The 15,504-nt window shown below is 41.0% G+C and overlaps 1 protein-coding gene across 2 annotated transcripts in view; it reads right to left on the reverse strand.

The window, feature by feature from the left end:
• Positions 1–1,261: 1,261 nt before the first annotated feature.
• Positions 1,262–15,504, reverse strand: part of LOC138763333 (tumor suppressor candidate 2-like) — a 40,721-nt gene continuing 26,478 nt past the window's right edge. The window contains exons 4-5 of one of the 2 annotated variants that reach the window (XR_011357494.1): positions 5,861–6,006; positions 1,262–1,481 (exon numbers count right to left, since the gene is read on the reverse strand). Coding sequence is in view for 1 of the 2 variants with exons in the window: in XM_069937291.1 (XP_069793392.1) it covers positions 14,360–14,425 (66 nt within the window). In the remaining variant the exon portion in view is untranslated. Of the gene's footprint in view, positions 1,482–5,860; positions 6,007–13,400; positions 14,426–15,504 lie in introns of those variants that run through there. The other variant, XM_069937291.1, reaches the window with a different exon arrangement.

Raw genomic sequence — 15,504 nt, forward strand, 5'->3', positions numbered from 1 at the left:
AGCAAAGACCTGACTTTTCCAATCTCTTCTCATTCCTGAACTGCTCCTTCACAGACAACATCCTGGTGAATCTCCATTGTGCCCACATTCTAATCCCATGGTGACCAGAACTGTATGCATACTGCAGCTCAGATTTCACGTTTTATAAAGTTGGAGCATAACCTCCCTCCTTCTGGATTCAATGGCCCAACTAATGAAGGCAAGTATGCTTGCCACCTTCAAAAATACTCCAAAGTCCCAGTTTTTCAATGTTCCCATTGACCCTAACATTCATGTTGTCTGTCCTGACCTCATTAATGCTCCACCGCTTCACCTCACATTTGATTGGATAAACCTCCATCTGCTATTTTTTAGCCTACTTCACCAACACATCGATATCTCTCTATTCCAATCTTCATGTCATCTGTGAACTCACTGACTTTGCCTCCCACATCCACATTGGAGTCATAAAGTTCCAGTAGATATTCTTGCATCTCAAACGAGTTTTAAATTTCATTTTGATCTTTACTATGTATGGTCTTCTGGAGTTGCTTGTGACAGATAATAAAAGCAACTTTACACAACTCCTCACCAATCAGACTCACGGGGATTAGTAGAGGAACAGTTCAGACTGTAAAAATTGTTTAAAAAGATAATGATGTGAAAAGGGAACAGGTGCACATTTCTTATTTTACTGCTGGAATGCATCGTATACATTAGGAGCTCAAGCATTTGCTGAGATGCTGAGCAGATGTGTCAGAATCCATTTGGATTCGTGATTACTGTTTCCAAACAGGTGACATCAAAACCACAAAACACTCAATAATCCAGCAAAAATATATTGAGTTATGAAGAAAATTTGTGCTTGTGGTCTGAGCTAGCTTTTAAGTATCAAGATTCTTTTTAACGTCACCTAATAATACATTAAAAATTATAACACATCTTTATGCAACTCCAAAGCAATGGCAATGTTAACTTTCAATGGAGGATAAAACTAATTTGTTGTACTAAATTATTACATCCAAGCATTTTTAAAACTGAATGTGATCCAGGCATTGATTTTGGCTCATCAATCCTGCATCTTCTCTATATAAATATTTGGGCAAGCTCTCCCCATTTGGAGTTCATCTCTGCCTACATACATCCATTTTAGATGTTGTGAGTCCATCTTACTGAATTCTCACACTACAGAGTTCAGAGGTATAGCTAGTCAATAATTGCGTCAGAGAGTGTACATTAAGGAGCCTCTTCCCCCAAAAGACCAATCACTGACTGACAACTGTTAATTCTAGGAGTTTTAATTTACCAGATGGAATTTTGATACATATTCAAAATCTGGGACAGGGCAGTTTCAACAGACGAATGAAAAGGTCCACACAATCCAAAACAGGTTGGGGCAATGTAGTTTAGAAATAAGACACACGACTTCCAGTCTAATCTGTAGCATGGATCCAGCAAGCTGATTTGGGCTCTTCCACCCTGTGTTATCCAGTCTTGTAAAGCTGAAATCACAGATCCAGGGACAAACATAAACATTGTGGATTGCTTTCCAGGGCTAATGACTTTTCTATTTTGTATATTGGCACTGTCTGTCTTAATCTGGCATGCAGAAAACATACACATAAGAATAAAATAAAATAATTTGAGAAACATTTTATAACTATTTTAAGCGAGCTATATTATTAGGACAAATATTAGTAGACCTGTTCACATATTTTTGAAAGGGTTGTGCCAATGTAAAACTGGTTATTCAGAATAAGGCTAAATTCATGATTGATTTGAGCTGAAAGATTATACATAAGTATTACCTGTACCTGAAAATGTAAACATGAATTTGCTTAATAAAGGGGCCAAAAGACTTATTGCTCCTATTGCTGTTTGGAACAAGAAGAATTTCCTACACTCAAGATGAAAATAGTTTTGTAAGAGTTGCAACTTGTTTGCCTACATTACATATGTCCCAGGTACTTCAGAGGAAAATTAAGAACCAAAATCCGATGCTTAAAAAGAGATAGAAAGGCAGTTAACCAAATCCTGGGACAATAAAGAGAGGGGTGTTTAAGATAGGCCCAAAGGAGGAACAGAGTTGGCGAGATGGCAAAGTTTAAGGAGGTTAGACCCATGATGTGGAGCTCTAAGATCCCAGTATTAAACAGGACTTAACTTCTTTCCAGAGAAAAATTAGGTTCCGCATAAAAGACACTCAATTTGCTTCTGATTTTTCCTGCACGATACAAAAGTTTGAGTCTTGTCCCAGAAAAGTCTTAATGGCAGGGAAGTTGTAGCCAGCAAATAAAATTTCCAGATCCCAATGATTACAAAAATAAGCAGAAACCCTGCATTGGAAAACACAAGTTCCATCCAGAGGTCTTATGCCTTTATAGAAAATTAGATGTTGTTCCTAAAGCTTGCGTTGTTCCTTGCAACAGTGCAGCAGGTCAGAGAGAAAAGGCAAGAGTGGGATTGTAATTAAAATTGTGAATTTCAAGCCACAGTTCAGAATGATTCAGATACTGCAAAAGAATTTGACCACTAGTGAGGCCCGATCACGGCTGGCCATATTGACGAGGTTCAGAATTCACACTGAAGGTAGCCAGTCATTCCTACAAATCCAAGTTGTAGTCAAATTCCACAACCCCTCTCCATGTCACCACTGTTCCCTTCCAGGATAATCCCATTTAGCCACATTAGATCCATAGCATTCTAGATTCACATTTTCTGGCTATAGTCCCCTTAGGACTGCTCATAATTTATAGCCCCCCATCCCTGTGAAGAAGTCATTTAGTTGGTTTCTTCTCACCAACATAAAAACAAAAGTATTTTATGATTTCAGTCTGTGTCCCACACCCCTTAAATGTGCTGTGGCCCTCAGGAGGGCCATATGGCTCCCATTGAGAATGGCTGGTCCAGTTGTTCTTAAATGTCATGACTTTGTTGCCACCATCACCTCAAATAGCACTTTACAGAACTCCAGTCATCCTCCTTATTTCCACCAGCTGCTCTTTTCTCAACTTTCCACATGGTGGCAGTTATTTTATGATAGCTGCCTAGGATAGATGGTGTAGTTCACTGAGAATTTTATTGGTGGAACCTCTGAATGAGTGTAGCACTCTAGATGTTGTCAGCCCATCCTGAACAGCTGGAGCAAGACCAGTACTTTTATCCTCCATTGTCTTTGCGATCAAGGGCAACATTCCATTTCCCTTTCTAATTTCATAGATGCAGGCAACCAGATCCTTGTGCAGAGGGAGAATGGTGTGGCCAATGTAGTTTCCTCAAATTACACTCCATCTGTTAATATATTCCTACTGTCTATATGCCACAAAAAAAGTTTCACTAATTTTTCCACCAAATCCTTGCATCACCAAAGTTTTGTCACAATACATTCAACCTGAATTATTTACAATCTCTATTAATGATTAAGGTTCACTGTCAGCTTCTGCAACCACTTATCCAAAACTCTGTACTTGTATTACCCTATTCCAACATGCTTTTACCTTGTCCTATAACATTTTATGGAATCCAGGAAACCAAAATACACTATGTTGACTAGCCGCCTGTCCCTTTTATATTAACTTATTTTTTAAAAATACACTGTATTTGCTAATATGCAACTCCCCATGTTGGTTCTGCTGGATTGTTAATAGCTTCTCAAATATATTCATTCTATTTAATAACGAAGGCCAGGATTTTGCTAATGAGTGACACCAGGCTAACTGGCTTGACATTTCCTACTTTGTCTCTTTCTTTCAGGGATCGTTACCTTTCCAGTTCTCCTGTTCACTGACCCTCTTTCAAAACTAGTGAATGTTGGAAGATCATAACCAATACATTCAGCATCTCCAACTGCATCTTTTACAAGATTGCAAGGAAATAGGAATGGGAATAGGCTACTTGGCCTCTCAATCCTGCCCTGTTTGGATCTTTTGCTTCAAAAAGATTGCCTCTCATTCTTCTAAATTCAAAAGAACAGATTGGAAAATTTTTCACCTTTTGTGATAGGACAATCTTCTCATCCCATGAATTGGCCTGGTAAATCTCTTTGAGATTCTTTCTTAAGGGGAATAAATAACGGCAGAGTACTCCAGTATAGCTTCATCAACATCCTGTACAACTGTCAGAATTTCCAAACTCCAACCCACAATATGCAGTTTGCCTTTTCAACTATTTGCTGTACCTATCTGCTAACATAGTGTAAGGACAGCATGATGTCATGTGTTTCAGATGTGGGACTGAGACACAAACTTTTTTTTTTCACATACCACATGGTCATGCGTGAAGGTGAGGCCATTTTGGCAAGAAATCGTAGAAAAATTAACCAGGATAACAGGAGTGGCCCTCACAGATGACCCAAAGCTATATACACAAGGTAATTTTATGGAAATAAGCAATAAATTGATTAAATATCAAATCCCATTTATAAAAATAGTGCTGGCGATAGTGAAAAAAATATATTGCGATCACTTGAAAGTCTGACTCCCCTCTACTATAGCACGATGGTCTGTGGAAGTGCACAGCTGTATACTTATGGGAAAAAAAAATCACATGTAACTTAAAAGAACAAATACAACATTTATAAGGGTCTGACAGCCATACCTGGATCACATATACAGTACAGTAAGAAAAAGGAAAAAAGTTATAAATGTAACTATTATATATACAAAAATGTAGTTTCCCAAATAGTCTCTATATGCTTAAAATATATGTAAGCTCTGGTGGAAAACGGATCTGTATGAATTGGGGGGGGGGGGGGGTGGCGGGAGGGAGGGACTTTTGTTTTTTGTTTTTGTAAGAAAAAGTTTAATATATTTATTTAAAATTTTACTATGTATATTTTTGAAAAAAATCAAAAATAAAATAAAGAAACACCAGGATTTCTTGATGACCTTAATGGACACCTCAGGGGCACAGGTACACCTCAGAGTGGAGTTCAGCTGCGCCTGATCACACGCCTGACTCAGAATTGTAAAGCCAGAAAGAGCTTCAACAGTCATCGGATTTGAAGATGACATGACAGTAGTTGGCCTCATCAGCGACAACCATAATTCATATTAGAGAAGCGGTGGAAAATCTCGTGAAATTGTGCTAGAATAACAACTCAAGTCTCAACATAGCCAAGACAAAGGAAATGATTGTGGACTTCAGGACCACGACGACAACCCTCCATTACACATTAACAGTCTTTTTAAGAATGACATATCCTGGATACTCAACCTCTCCTCACTTGTCAGGAAGGCGTAACAGTGACTGCACTTCCTCTTTCAATATTTTTATTAGTTTCATCATATAAATGTTCCATAGGTACATGAGAATAAAACAGAATATTAACAAATCTTCTAGAATAATACAGTGGACTAAGCACGCAGCCAGGGGTGGGGGGGGGGGGGGTGATGGGGATGCTCAGTGTGATAGTCTTGGAGAGGTTGTTTTTGAACATGACTGCTTGAGGTCTCCCCATCAGGAAGTTGAGAATCCAATTGCAGAGGGAGGTGTTTAGTCCCAACTGAGGTATGATCGTGTTGAATGTTGAACTGAAGCTGATAAACAGCATTCAAACATATGATCTTTATTTTCCAGGTGGGTGAGGGATAGATGAAGGGCGATGGCAACAGCATCATCCATGGAGTGGTTGGATCTATATGCAAACTGCAGGGGGTCCAGTGAGGGGGACAGCAGGTGCTCGATATGCCCCAAGACTCTCAAAGAACTTCATGATGATAGATGTGAATGTGACGGGGAGGTAATCGTTGAGGCAGGACACAGACGACTTCTTTGGCACAGGGACAATGGTGACGGCTTTGAAGCATGTTGGGATCATGGCGCTACTCAGGAATATGTTAAAGTTGTCGGTGAGAATATCTACCAGCTGAGCCGCACAAACCTGAGCACTCTGGTATCCAGTTCCAGCAGCTTTCCTTGGATTGATTTTGCCTATTTTTCTCCTAACATCAGCCACTGTAAGGTACAGCACCTGATCATTTGAAGGAGGGTCTTCTTCGCTGTCACATCGTTTTTCACCTCAAACCACTACAAAATAAATATGGATAAAAGTGAGATAATGCCATTAACAAATTTTGAATATGAAAGATACCAAAAAGGAAGTCAATTTAAATAGAAGATGGATGGAATAAAATATCTTGGAATAGCAATTGACAATAACTTGCAAAATCTGTACAAATTCAATTTGTCCCTCTTCTTCGGAAGATAGAAAGAGACCAGCAGAAATGGAGAGACTTACTGATTATTTTGGTGGGAATGGTTAACTGTGTCAAAATGAAAGTGATGCCAAGACGGCAATACCTTTTTCCAATTGCTGCCTATTCTATTAATTTTTTTTTAAGCTACCAACCAACCATATTAGTCAATCCTATGGAATAATAAGGTACCAAGAATTGCACTGGAAAAATCTGACATGGGACTAGGAAGACAGACTTCCAGTTCTCAAAAATATTACCTTGCTGCACAGGCTTCATCTGGGAGGGAGGCATCACCACCACATGCAGATGGACTAGTCTTGTGGTTAGTGATATCTTCGATCCCCTTCCACATGTCCTTGCTGTTCAGGAAGTGATTGTGAATGTGCTGGGCCTGTGCACGTTTAGCCTCCCTGATGGCCTCAGACAGCTTGGCTCTTGCCATTGCTAGGGATGCCCTGTTGCCCACTCTGAAGGCCTATGTATGTCTAACAACAAAATGGGGAAAAACACAGGATTCTGTTGACACCATGGTTAAGCGAAAAAACACACAAATGCTGGAGAAACTCAGCAGGTCAAACAGTGCCTTTATGTAGCAAAGGTAAAGATACATCACCAACATTTTGGGCTTGAGCCCTTCATCAAGGTGTGGGGGAACATGAGAGATGTCCAAACTAAAGGGGGAAGGGGGTGGTGAGGGTGGGAGATGATAGGTGGGGCTGGGGTGGGGGGGGAAGGACTGCTCGAAGGGGGGGAGGAGTCTAGGCTAGGTGGAGAGAGACAGGAAGTAGGAACTGGAAAGACTAGATGGGGGAAGGAGGAGGAAAAAGGCAAGCTGATTAATGGAATGCAGTGAACTCAATGTTCATGCCCTCGGGTTGGAGGGTGTCCAGATGAACAATGAGCTGTTCCTCCAATCTGTGGGTGGTCAGGGTGAGGTAGTGTGAAAGGCCATGGACAGACATGGGAGCTTGAGAGTGTGACTCAGAAATGTAATGGTTGGTACGGGGAGGTCGCTTTTGTTGCAGATGGATAGGAGGTGCTGGGTGAAGCAATCTCCTAATCTATGACCAGTCTCTTCGATGGCCACAGAGGGTGCACCAGAAGCAGTAAATGAGTTCTTTGGAGGTACAGGTGAAGCGCTGCTTCACCTGAAAGGTCTGTTTGGGACCTTGGACTATGGTGAGGGAGGAGGTGTGGGTGCCGGTATTACACCTCCTACGACCACAGTGGAAGGTGTCGGGGAAGGGGGGGTGATGGGTGGGGAGGGAAGAATGCACAAGGGAGTCATGGAAGGACCGGTCCCCAAGAAAGGCTGAGATGGGAGATGGAAAAATGTGTCTGGTGGTAGGATCCTGTAGTAAGTACCAGAAATTCCGGCAGATTATGTGTTGGATGTGGAGGCTGGTGGGGTGGTTGGTGAGGATGAGGGGGATTCTATGTTTCTTTCTAGGGATGTGGAGCGGCTAGAGCAGATGAGCAGGGTATGGAGGAGGTGCAGGTGAGGGTTGAGTTAATAGTGGTGGAGGGGAAGCCACGTTTGTGGAAGAAGGCAGACATTTCAGAGGCTCTGGATTGGAAGACCTCATCTTGGGAGCAGATGTGACAGAGATGGAGAAATTGAGAGAAGGGGATGGAGTCCTTGCAGGGGACAGGGTGTGACAACAACAAAATGATCCATTAGTTTGGAGGTCAGAAAAGGTAAAGGTGCTCCAAGTATCAAAAAAATACTTTTTGGTAGATTTAATTTCTAAATTAATCCATCTTGAAGCACCTAAATTTTCCTTGTGATGAATCCAAAAAGTTATATATCTAATATTAGCTGCGCATAAAATCTGAAGTTAGGTAATGCTAAGTCCCTGTTTCACAGTCACAGTCCATTACAGCACAGAAACAGGCCCCTTTGGCCTTTCTAGTCTGTGCCAAACTGTTTTTCTGCCTAGTCCCATTGACCTGCACCCACTCCATAGCCCTTCATACCCCTCCTATCCATGTACCTGTCCAAATCCTTCTTTTTAGTGTTTGGAAGGAAAATTATTTGAAGCAGGTGCACTTGTTTTTCCATATAAAGAAGATATGATGAATCCAAATAATCAAAAGATGGATTTGGGAACAAAAATAGGTATAGCTTGAAAAGTATATAAAAATTTAGGAAGAATATTCATCTTGACAATATTAACACATCCAATTAATGTCATCAAAAGAGAGCACCGAAGGCATAGGGATTACTTAAAATAGTATGTGAATGGAAAGGAAAAAGGTTGAGAACCACTGGTCTAAGGAAATAAAACATTCGGAGGGTGAAACTATGGGTGAGTAAAGAATGTTTAACAAATGACTAATATTAAATTATAAGTAACATCCTGTAGTGCTGGACACAGCCAAGAAAGACTCAGCCACCACATTGAAAGTCGTTAATGACTGTTTTTATTCAAATTCAGTACGCGCTGGGGTAAGGTGGCGCTGAAATGTGGTTGTAGGATGGTGGGAAACTCATGGAGTATGTTTGAATACTCATCCCTGGAAATGGCGATGGCAGCGATCTCAGGCCTGGAGGCGTTCGTGGCGTCCAAGCACACTGAATGGAAGTTGCGAGCATTGACCAGCCTCTTGCCCTTCATGTCGACCAACAGTCTGTGTGCCCTGAGGAAGTCGTCCCCTAACAACGCAGTACCCACTGAGGCTAACACTAACGTCCAGCGGAATTTCTCTTTCCCGATCTGGATCTGTGCACTGCGGGAACCGAAGGTCTTGATGGCGGAACCATTGGCTGCCCGCAGGGTGCGACCACGAGATCGGGTGCATGTCTCAAGGGTGGTAAGGGGCAGGATGCTCAGCTCTGCGTCCACCAGGAAACTTCAGCCGGTGGACTTGTCGGTAACGTGAAGTAGGCTTTCCATATGGCCAGCCGTCGCAGCCTTCAATGGTGGCTGGCTGGGTCATTTCCCCTGGTAGTCACATGGTTGTCGGCACTTACGAGCTTGCGCTCCCCAGCGCTGATGGTAAACGCACCAGGTGGAGTGCTGCTTCTCCGGCTTGTGCTTGGGGGAGTGTGGCGGCCGGCTGGCTCTTGGTTACACAACATGACTGAGAGCTGCTTCATTCTCCCTTTTGGTGCTCCCGAGGGTGTCCGCTCAGGCTGCGACTCGGTGTGGATCCATGAAGTCTTCATCCGCCAGTAGTTGGATGTCCCCGGGCATCTGCTCGAGGAAGATCTGACGGAATAGGAAACAAAGTTTGTGATCCTCCGCCAGCGCCAGCATCTCGTTTATTAGGGCCAATGGTGTGCGGTCCCCAAGCTCGTTGAGGTGCAGGAGCCTGGAGGCATGCTGCTGAGGGGAGAGCCTGAAAGTGCCATGGAGCAGGTTCTTGAGGGCAGGATATTTACCCTCAGCCAGTGGGTTGTGTATTAGATTGTCCACCCTGGCTGCCGTTTCTTCGTCCAGCACGCTTACGATGTGGTAGAACATCATGGCGTCTGCTGAAATGTTCCTCAGTTGAAACTGCACCTCTGCCTGCCTGAACCACATATGCAGGCAATGTGTCCAGAAGGGGGGGGGGGGGGGGTAGTTTGATGACAATGGCGTTGATCTCTGCCAGATCCATTTTCTTGAGACCAGAGAGGCATTTGGGCTCAACGGGGTCACCAATGTAGTGCTGGACACAGCCAAGAAAGACTCAACCACCACACTGAAAGTCATTAATGACTTTTTATTCAAATTCACTGAGCGCCCTTTTAAGGGCAGCATGAGTTCATTCACCTCGTGCATTGTGACATCAAAATCGATGCCCCAGGCGCGCACTGGGCAGGAGACTTGAGGCAGGGAGAAACCCTGACAGCGCCAACTTCCCATGGATGCCCCGCCACTTGGCATTACACGCGGGGACAGTTCGCCATGAGAGAGTGCGCTGCCACAGTCCCTTAATAACCCAATTTGATCGTCAGATAATTAAAGGTGTGATATTCTCTAATCTATGAGCTAAAATCTCAGACAGTATCTTGATATCAATATTTAAGAGGGATATTGGCAATAAGAGAAATTGAAGCTTCATTAAAAAGTTTCTGTCATCTTTACAGTAACAAAGTTAAAAACAGAATGTAAATGAGCTCTCAATAAATGGAAAAATTATTTATAAAACTCCACTGAGAAACTGTTGGGACCAGGGACCTACTACAATCTCCTGCTCAGAGACAGGTTGTTCCAACTTTAATTTATTCTGATTATCCATCTATTCCGCCATCAATCTTTAATCGAATCTGAACTGTACCACTTTGAATAAAATTGAGAAAAAAATGGTAAGATTATAAGTGATTATTTCAACATAATCACAGTAATCTTACCATTGTCTTTATGAATCTCAGTGATAAGCCATCTAGTTGTATGATTTTTAATTTGGCCAGCTAAAAGTTTCCCTGCCTTATCACCATGCATGTAGAACTTGGATTTACTCTTTAAAAGTTGTTTCTGTAGTGGGTAAGTAAGAAGCAAGTTGTGTTTAGTTTTAAACTCAACTCTTTTGAAAAAGCAGTTTTTGGAGTTAGAGCATATTGTTGATCAATACACTTCATCTGATTGGCCAAGTCATCTCTCTCAAGATGAGCCGAAAATGAAATTATCTGACCTCTGATATAAGTTTTTAAAGCATCCCAAATTACTAAATGAAAACCTCCAGTTTCGAGTTTATACTTAAAAAAGGCAATTTTATCTTTCATGAATTTTTAAAAAATCAAGGTCCAATAATAAGAGTATTCAACTGCCATTGTTAAATAATTTTAGGTAAATCTGGGATAAAAATGGACAAAATCACTGGAGAGTGGTCAAAAATTAGTATGCTTTCATGAGAACAAAAGTCCACAGAAGAAATTAATTGTTGGTCTCAAAGAAAATAATTGATACTAGAATATGTATGGTGGACAATGGCAATAAAACTCTATCATCAAGACGAAGAAATCTCCGTACATTAATAACCCCAGATTGTAACGTAAAAGAATGTACAATTTATTTAAATTAGCAAACTTATGAGATGAGCGGTCATGTATCAGATTAAGCCAACAGTTTAAGTCACCGCCTACGATCAAAAATATATAATCAAATCCAGTAAACGAGAAGACTTTCAAAAAAATTCAAATCATCAGTATTAGGACCATAAATGTTAACAAAGTTTACTATATAGTTTACCAGACAATATAAGAAAATGATCGTTCTGGTTGACGATAACCTCATGTTTTATAAATGGCACTGATTGATCGATCAAGATTGAAACAGCTAGATTTAGCTAAAAATGCTGAATGGAATTGCTGTCCCTTCCAAAAATTCAGAAATTGCAAGGTATCAGGCAAGCAAAAATGTGCTTCTTGTAAGAAAATAATCTCAGGTTTATACTTTCTAATGTGAGAAATGACTTTACGGCGTTTAACTGGATGGTTTAACCCCTCAATATTCCCCAACAGGGGAATCCACTAACAAACATAACAATATCCCCATAACTCACTGCTGGCTGTTATCCAAGAAATGAGCACAAAAGATAAGAAAGCGTGTACAGATGTTTACTTATAACAAAATAGTAATGCTCCCATGGATTCAGTAATTATTATTAACCAAAAACATTATTTACCATGTAAAAAATAAAGAGGTAAGCCTCTTTTTTTTAAAATCACAAGTTCAAATTTGAAAGTAAAAGAAGAGATACTTAACAGAACAATTGTGCTTTATAATAAAAAGAAGACTGCACTTCCTGAGAAGACTGAGCAAAGCAAGGCTACTGTCCATTATCCTGTTAACTTTCATAGTGTGGGGTGATTGCAATCCACAGGACCACAAGTGCAGCAGAGAGGATCACTGAGGTCTCTCTCTCTCCCTCCACCTCCCTCCCAAATCGACATGATCTACTGGGATTGTTGTTTGAAGAGGGATTGCAAAATTGTTGAAGGCCCCGATCACCCAGCATTTTCCAGCTGCTCCCATTGAGAAAGAGATACAGGAGTATCAGAGACAGAACCACCAGGCTGAGCAAGTTTCTTCCCATGAGTAGTGAAACTGCTAAACAACTGATGAATTGCTCGTACAAACCCTCCAAGACTCTACTAATTAATAATGATTATTTATTTTTATACATTTATATACATATGTATAGTTTGTACTGTATATGCGTTTGCATGTTTTTGCACCAACCTGAGAATGCTGTTTCGTCAGGTTCTACTTGTAATAAACAGTATTTCCATGACATGGTCTTTTCAGCCCAACAAGTCCATGCTAGCTCTCAGAGGAATCGCAATCATTCCCTGGAATCTGTTGCCTCACATCCACTTCAAATGGCCTCCCTGCCCATCACTGATTTTCCTATTACCACTGATATTAATTGTGGTTCTCCATAACCAATACACTTACCAGCAAGTCGTTGTGGTGCAGCAAGAAACTGAGTACCAGGAAAACCATTCAGCCACAATGAGAATGTGCAAAACACAGATGGCAGTGATTGTGGTCCACAGGGCTGTGTTCTTAGCCCTCTCCTCTACCCACTTTACACCAATGTCTGTGTTGCTCAGTACGACAATAACACCATCTATAAACCACAGTAGTGGGTTGTATAAAGGGGATGAGTCAGCATACAGGATGGAGATTGAAAACTTGACTGAATGGTACACCAACAACTTGCACTCAAAGACACCAAAACAAAGGAGCTGACTGTTGACTTCAGGAAAGTCAAAGGTATACAATCCAGTGATCATTGGGGGAATCAGAGGTGGAGAGGGTAAGCAAATTTAGATTCTTGGGAGTCACCATCTCCTGGACCCAACACACTAATGGCATTGAGAAGAAAGCGCGTCAGTGCCTCTACTTCCTCAGGAGTTTGTGGAAGTTTGGTATGACACCAGAAACCCTGGCAAATTTCTAGAGGTGTGGTGGCAAGTGTGCTAACCAGCTGCATCATGGTATGGTATGGGAGCATTAATACCACTATGCATAAAGCCCTCCAAAAGGTAGTGGATGCAGCCCAGGACATCACAGGCAAAACCGTCCCCACTATTGAGAACATCTACTGGAAATGCTGCCTTCTGAGAACAGCAGCAATCATCAAAGACCCACACCACCAAGTACATGCTCTATTCTCTCTGCTACCATTAGGAGTGGTATAGGTGCCACAAGATTCACACCACCAGGTTCAGGAACAGCTGCTTCCCCTGTACCATCAGACGCCTCAACGACAAACTCAATCAGAGACTCATAATGCTTGTGCACTTTATTGATTTTCTTTTGTTTTCTCTGTATTGCAGTTTGTTTACATTTGTTACCTGTTTAGAGTTCTTTTATTTGTTTACTTGTTAACACTGTGTACAGTTTACTTTTTTGCACCACCAATTAGGGGTAATTCTGCCACACCCAGAGGAAAAAGGAATCTTGGGGTTGCATGGGATGTCGTGTATGTACTCTGACAATAAATCTGATTTGAATCTGGTATCACACATAAATTGCTGGTGTTGCAAGGCAGAAGCACCACCTGCTAAGTCACTGCTAGAGAAATTGTGAAAGTTTAAGGAGCTGTGAGCTTGGCAGCCAAGTTCTTTTCTCAGTCTCTTCACAGCTTGCATTGATCTTCTTTCAGTTTGCATTTACTTGTGGTAAAATGGGAATCTGTCTTTACATTTTCAAGTGTTTTCCTTTTCACATAGTATTCAGAAACAAGTAAAAAAAATTCAGATACTCACTGGAATTTTTATTATATTGTATGATTAAACAAAAGTCATTCATAAATAACAAAACTCAACTAATCAATTTTCATAGATATGCCATTATATTTACTGCTGAACATTATGAAGGTATATGTACAGAACTCAAAAGTTTAAACACTCCTGATGATTGCATTAAATTAAAGCTACTATTTACATTGTTTTAAACATATGTCACAGTAATCTAACACAACTACTTGAAATAGCACGTGTTCTAGAGTACATCTGTACTGTGTGTTCTGATACATGAATTAACTTTAACAGATCACTCTATAGAAAATCATACAGAGGAAATGTTTGAGTGTTTGGCTCTTAGAATAAAAACTACGTAGAAATTAAACAGATGCCACGCGCTCATTAGGACTGTCTCCATCACCAAAATAATGGACCTTTAAGGATTGAGCTTCTGACAAACTCCTATTGTCCAGTATTATACTGAAAGAAACTTCCATTCCGGTCAGACCTCACATAAAACCACTGGGAAATCCACATGGATTCGCGGATGGTCCAGCTTAACCATCCCCTGTCAAAACAATAAATACAGATCAGCTAATGAAGGGATGGGACAGATGAGAACAGTGAAATTTCTGCAGCATTAAAACTGATCGAAAACAATGAGCTTTGATTGTTATATTTAAAAAAGCATCATCGTGCCCTGAATGTGTCTTCACCCTGTGACAGCATCCCCATTTCACTTTCAGAAACTGAAAGATTTCCAGAACTTCAAATATGATTTCAACAGTCAGCATTGTGTTTATACAAGGTAATGACCAGTGTTAGAACCATAGTACATTACAACACAGAAATTGGCCCTTCTAGTCTGTCAAATTATTATTCTGCCTAGTCCCACAGACCTGTATCCAGTTCATACCCTCCATCCTACTCCCAACCATGTACCTGTCCAAATTCTTAAATGTTAAAATTGAGCTCGCATTCACCACTTCAGCTGGTAGCTCGTTCTACACTCCCACCATTCTGTGTGAAGTTCCCCCTAAACTAAACTTTTTCCCTTTCACCCTGAAAACATGTCCTCTGGTTTGTATCTCAGTGGAAAAAGCCTAACAACATTTACTCTGTCTATACCCCTCATAATTTTAAATACCTCTATCAAATCTCCCCTCATTCTTCTACACTTGAGGGAATAAAGTCTGAGCCAGTTTAATCTTTCACTGTAACACAGTTCCTGACATCCAGGCAATGTCCTAGTAAATCTTCTCTGCACTCTTTCTAGCTTACTGATATCTTTCCTGTAGTTAAGTGACCAAAACTGCACACAATACTCCAAATTTGGTCTCACCAATGTCTTACACAACCTCATCATAACATCACTACTTTTTGACTTATGAAGACCAATATGCCAAAAGTTCTCTTTACAACACTATCTACCTGTTACACAGATACCATGTATGTTCTTTCTTGATTTGTCCTTCAAAAATGCTACACCACACACTTATCTGCATTAAATTCCACCTGCCATTTTTCAACCCATTTTTCCAGCTGGTCCAGATACCTCTGCAAACTTTAGGCACTTACAGGTGGCCAATTGCCCCGCTTGTAAAGCCACATATTTTGGCAAAATGCGGCTGTGGGAAGGCCACGTGA

Source organism: Narcine bancroftii, chromosome 5, assembly GCF_036971445.1.
Source record: "Narcine bancroftii isolate sNarBan1 chromosome 5, sNarBan1.hap1, whole genome shotgun sequence".
NCBI classification, from domain to species: Eukaryota; Metazoa; Chordata; class Chondrichthyes; order Torpediniformes; family Narcinidae; genus Narcine; species Narcine bancroftii.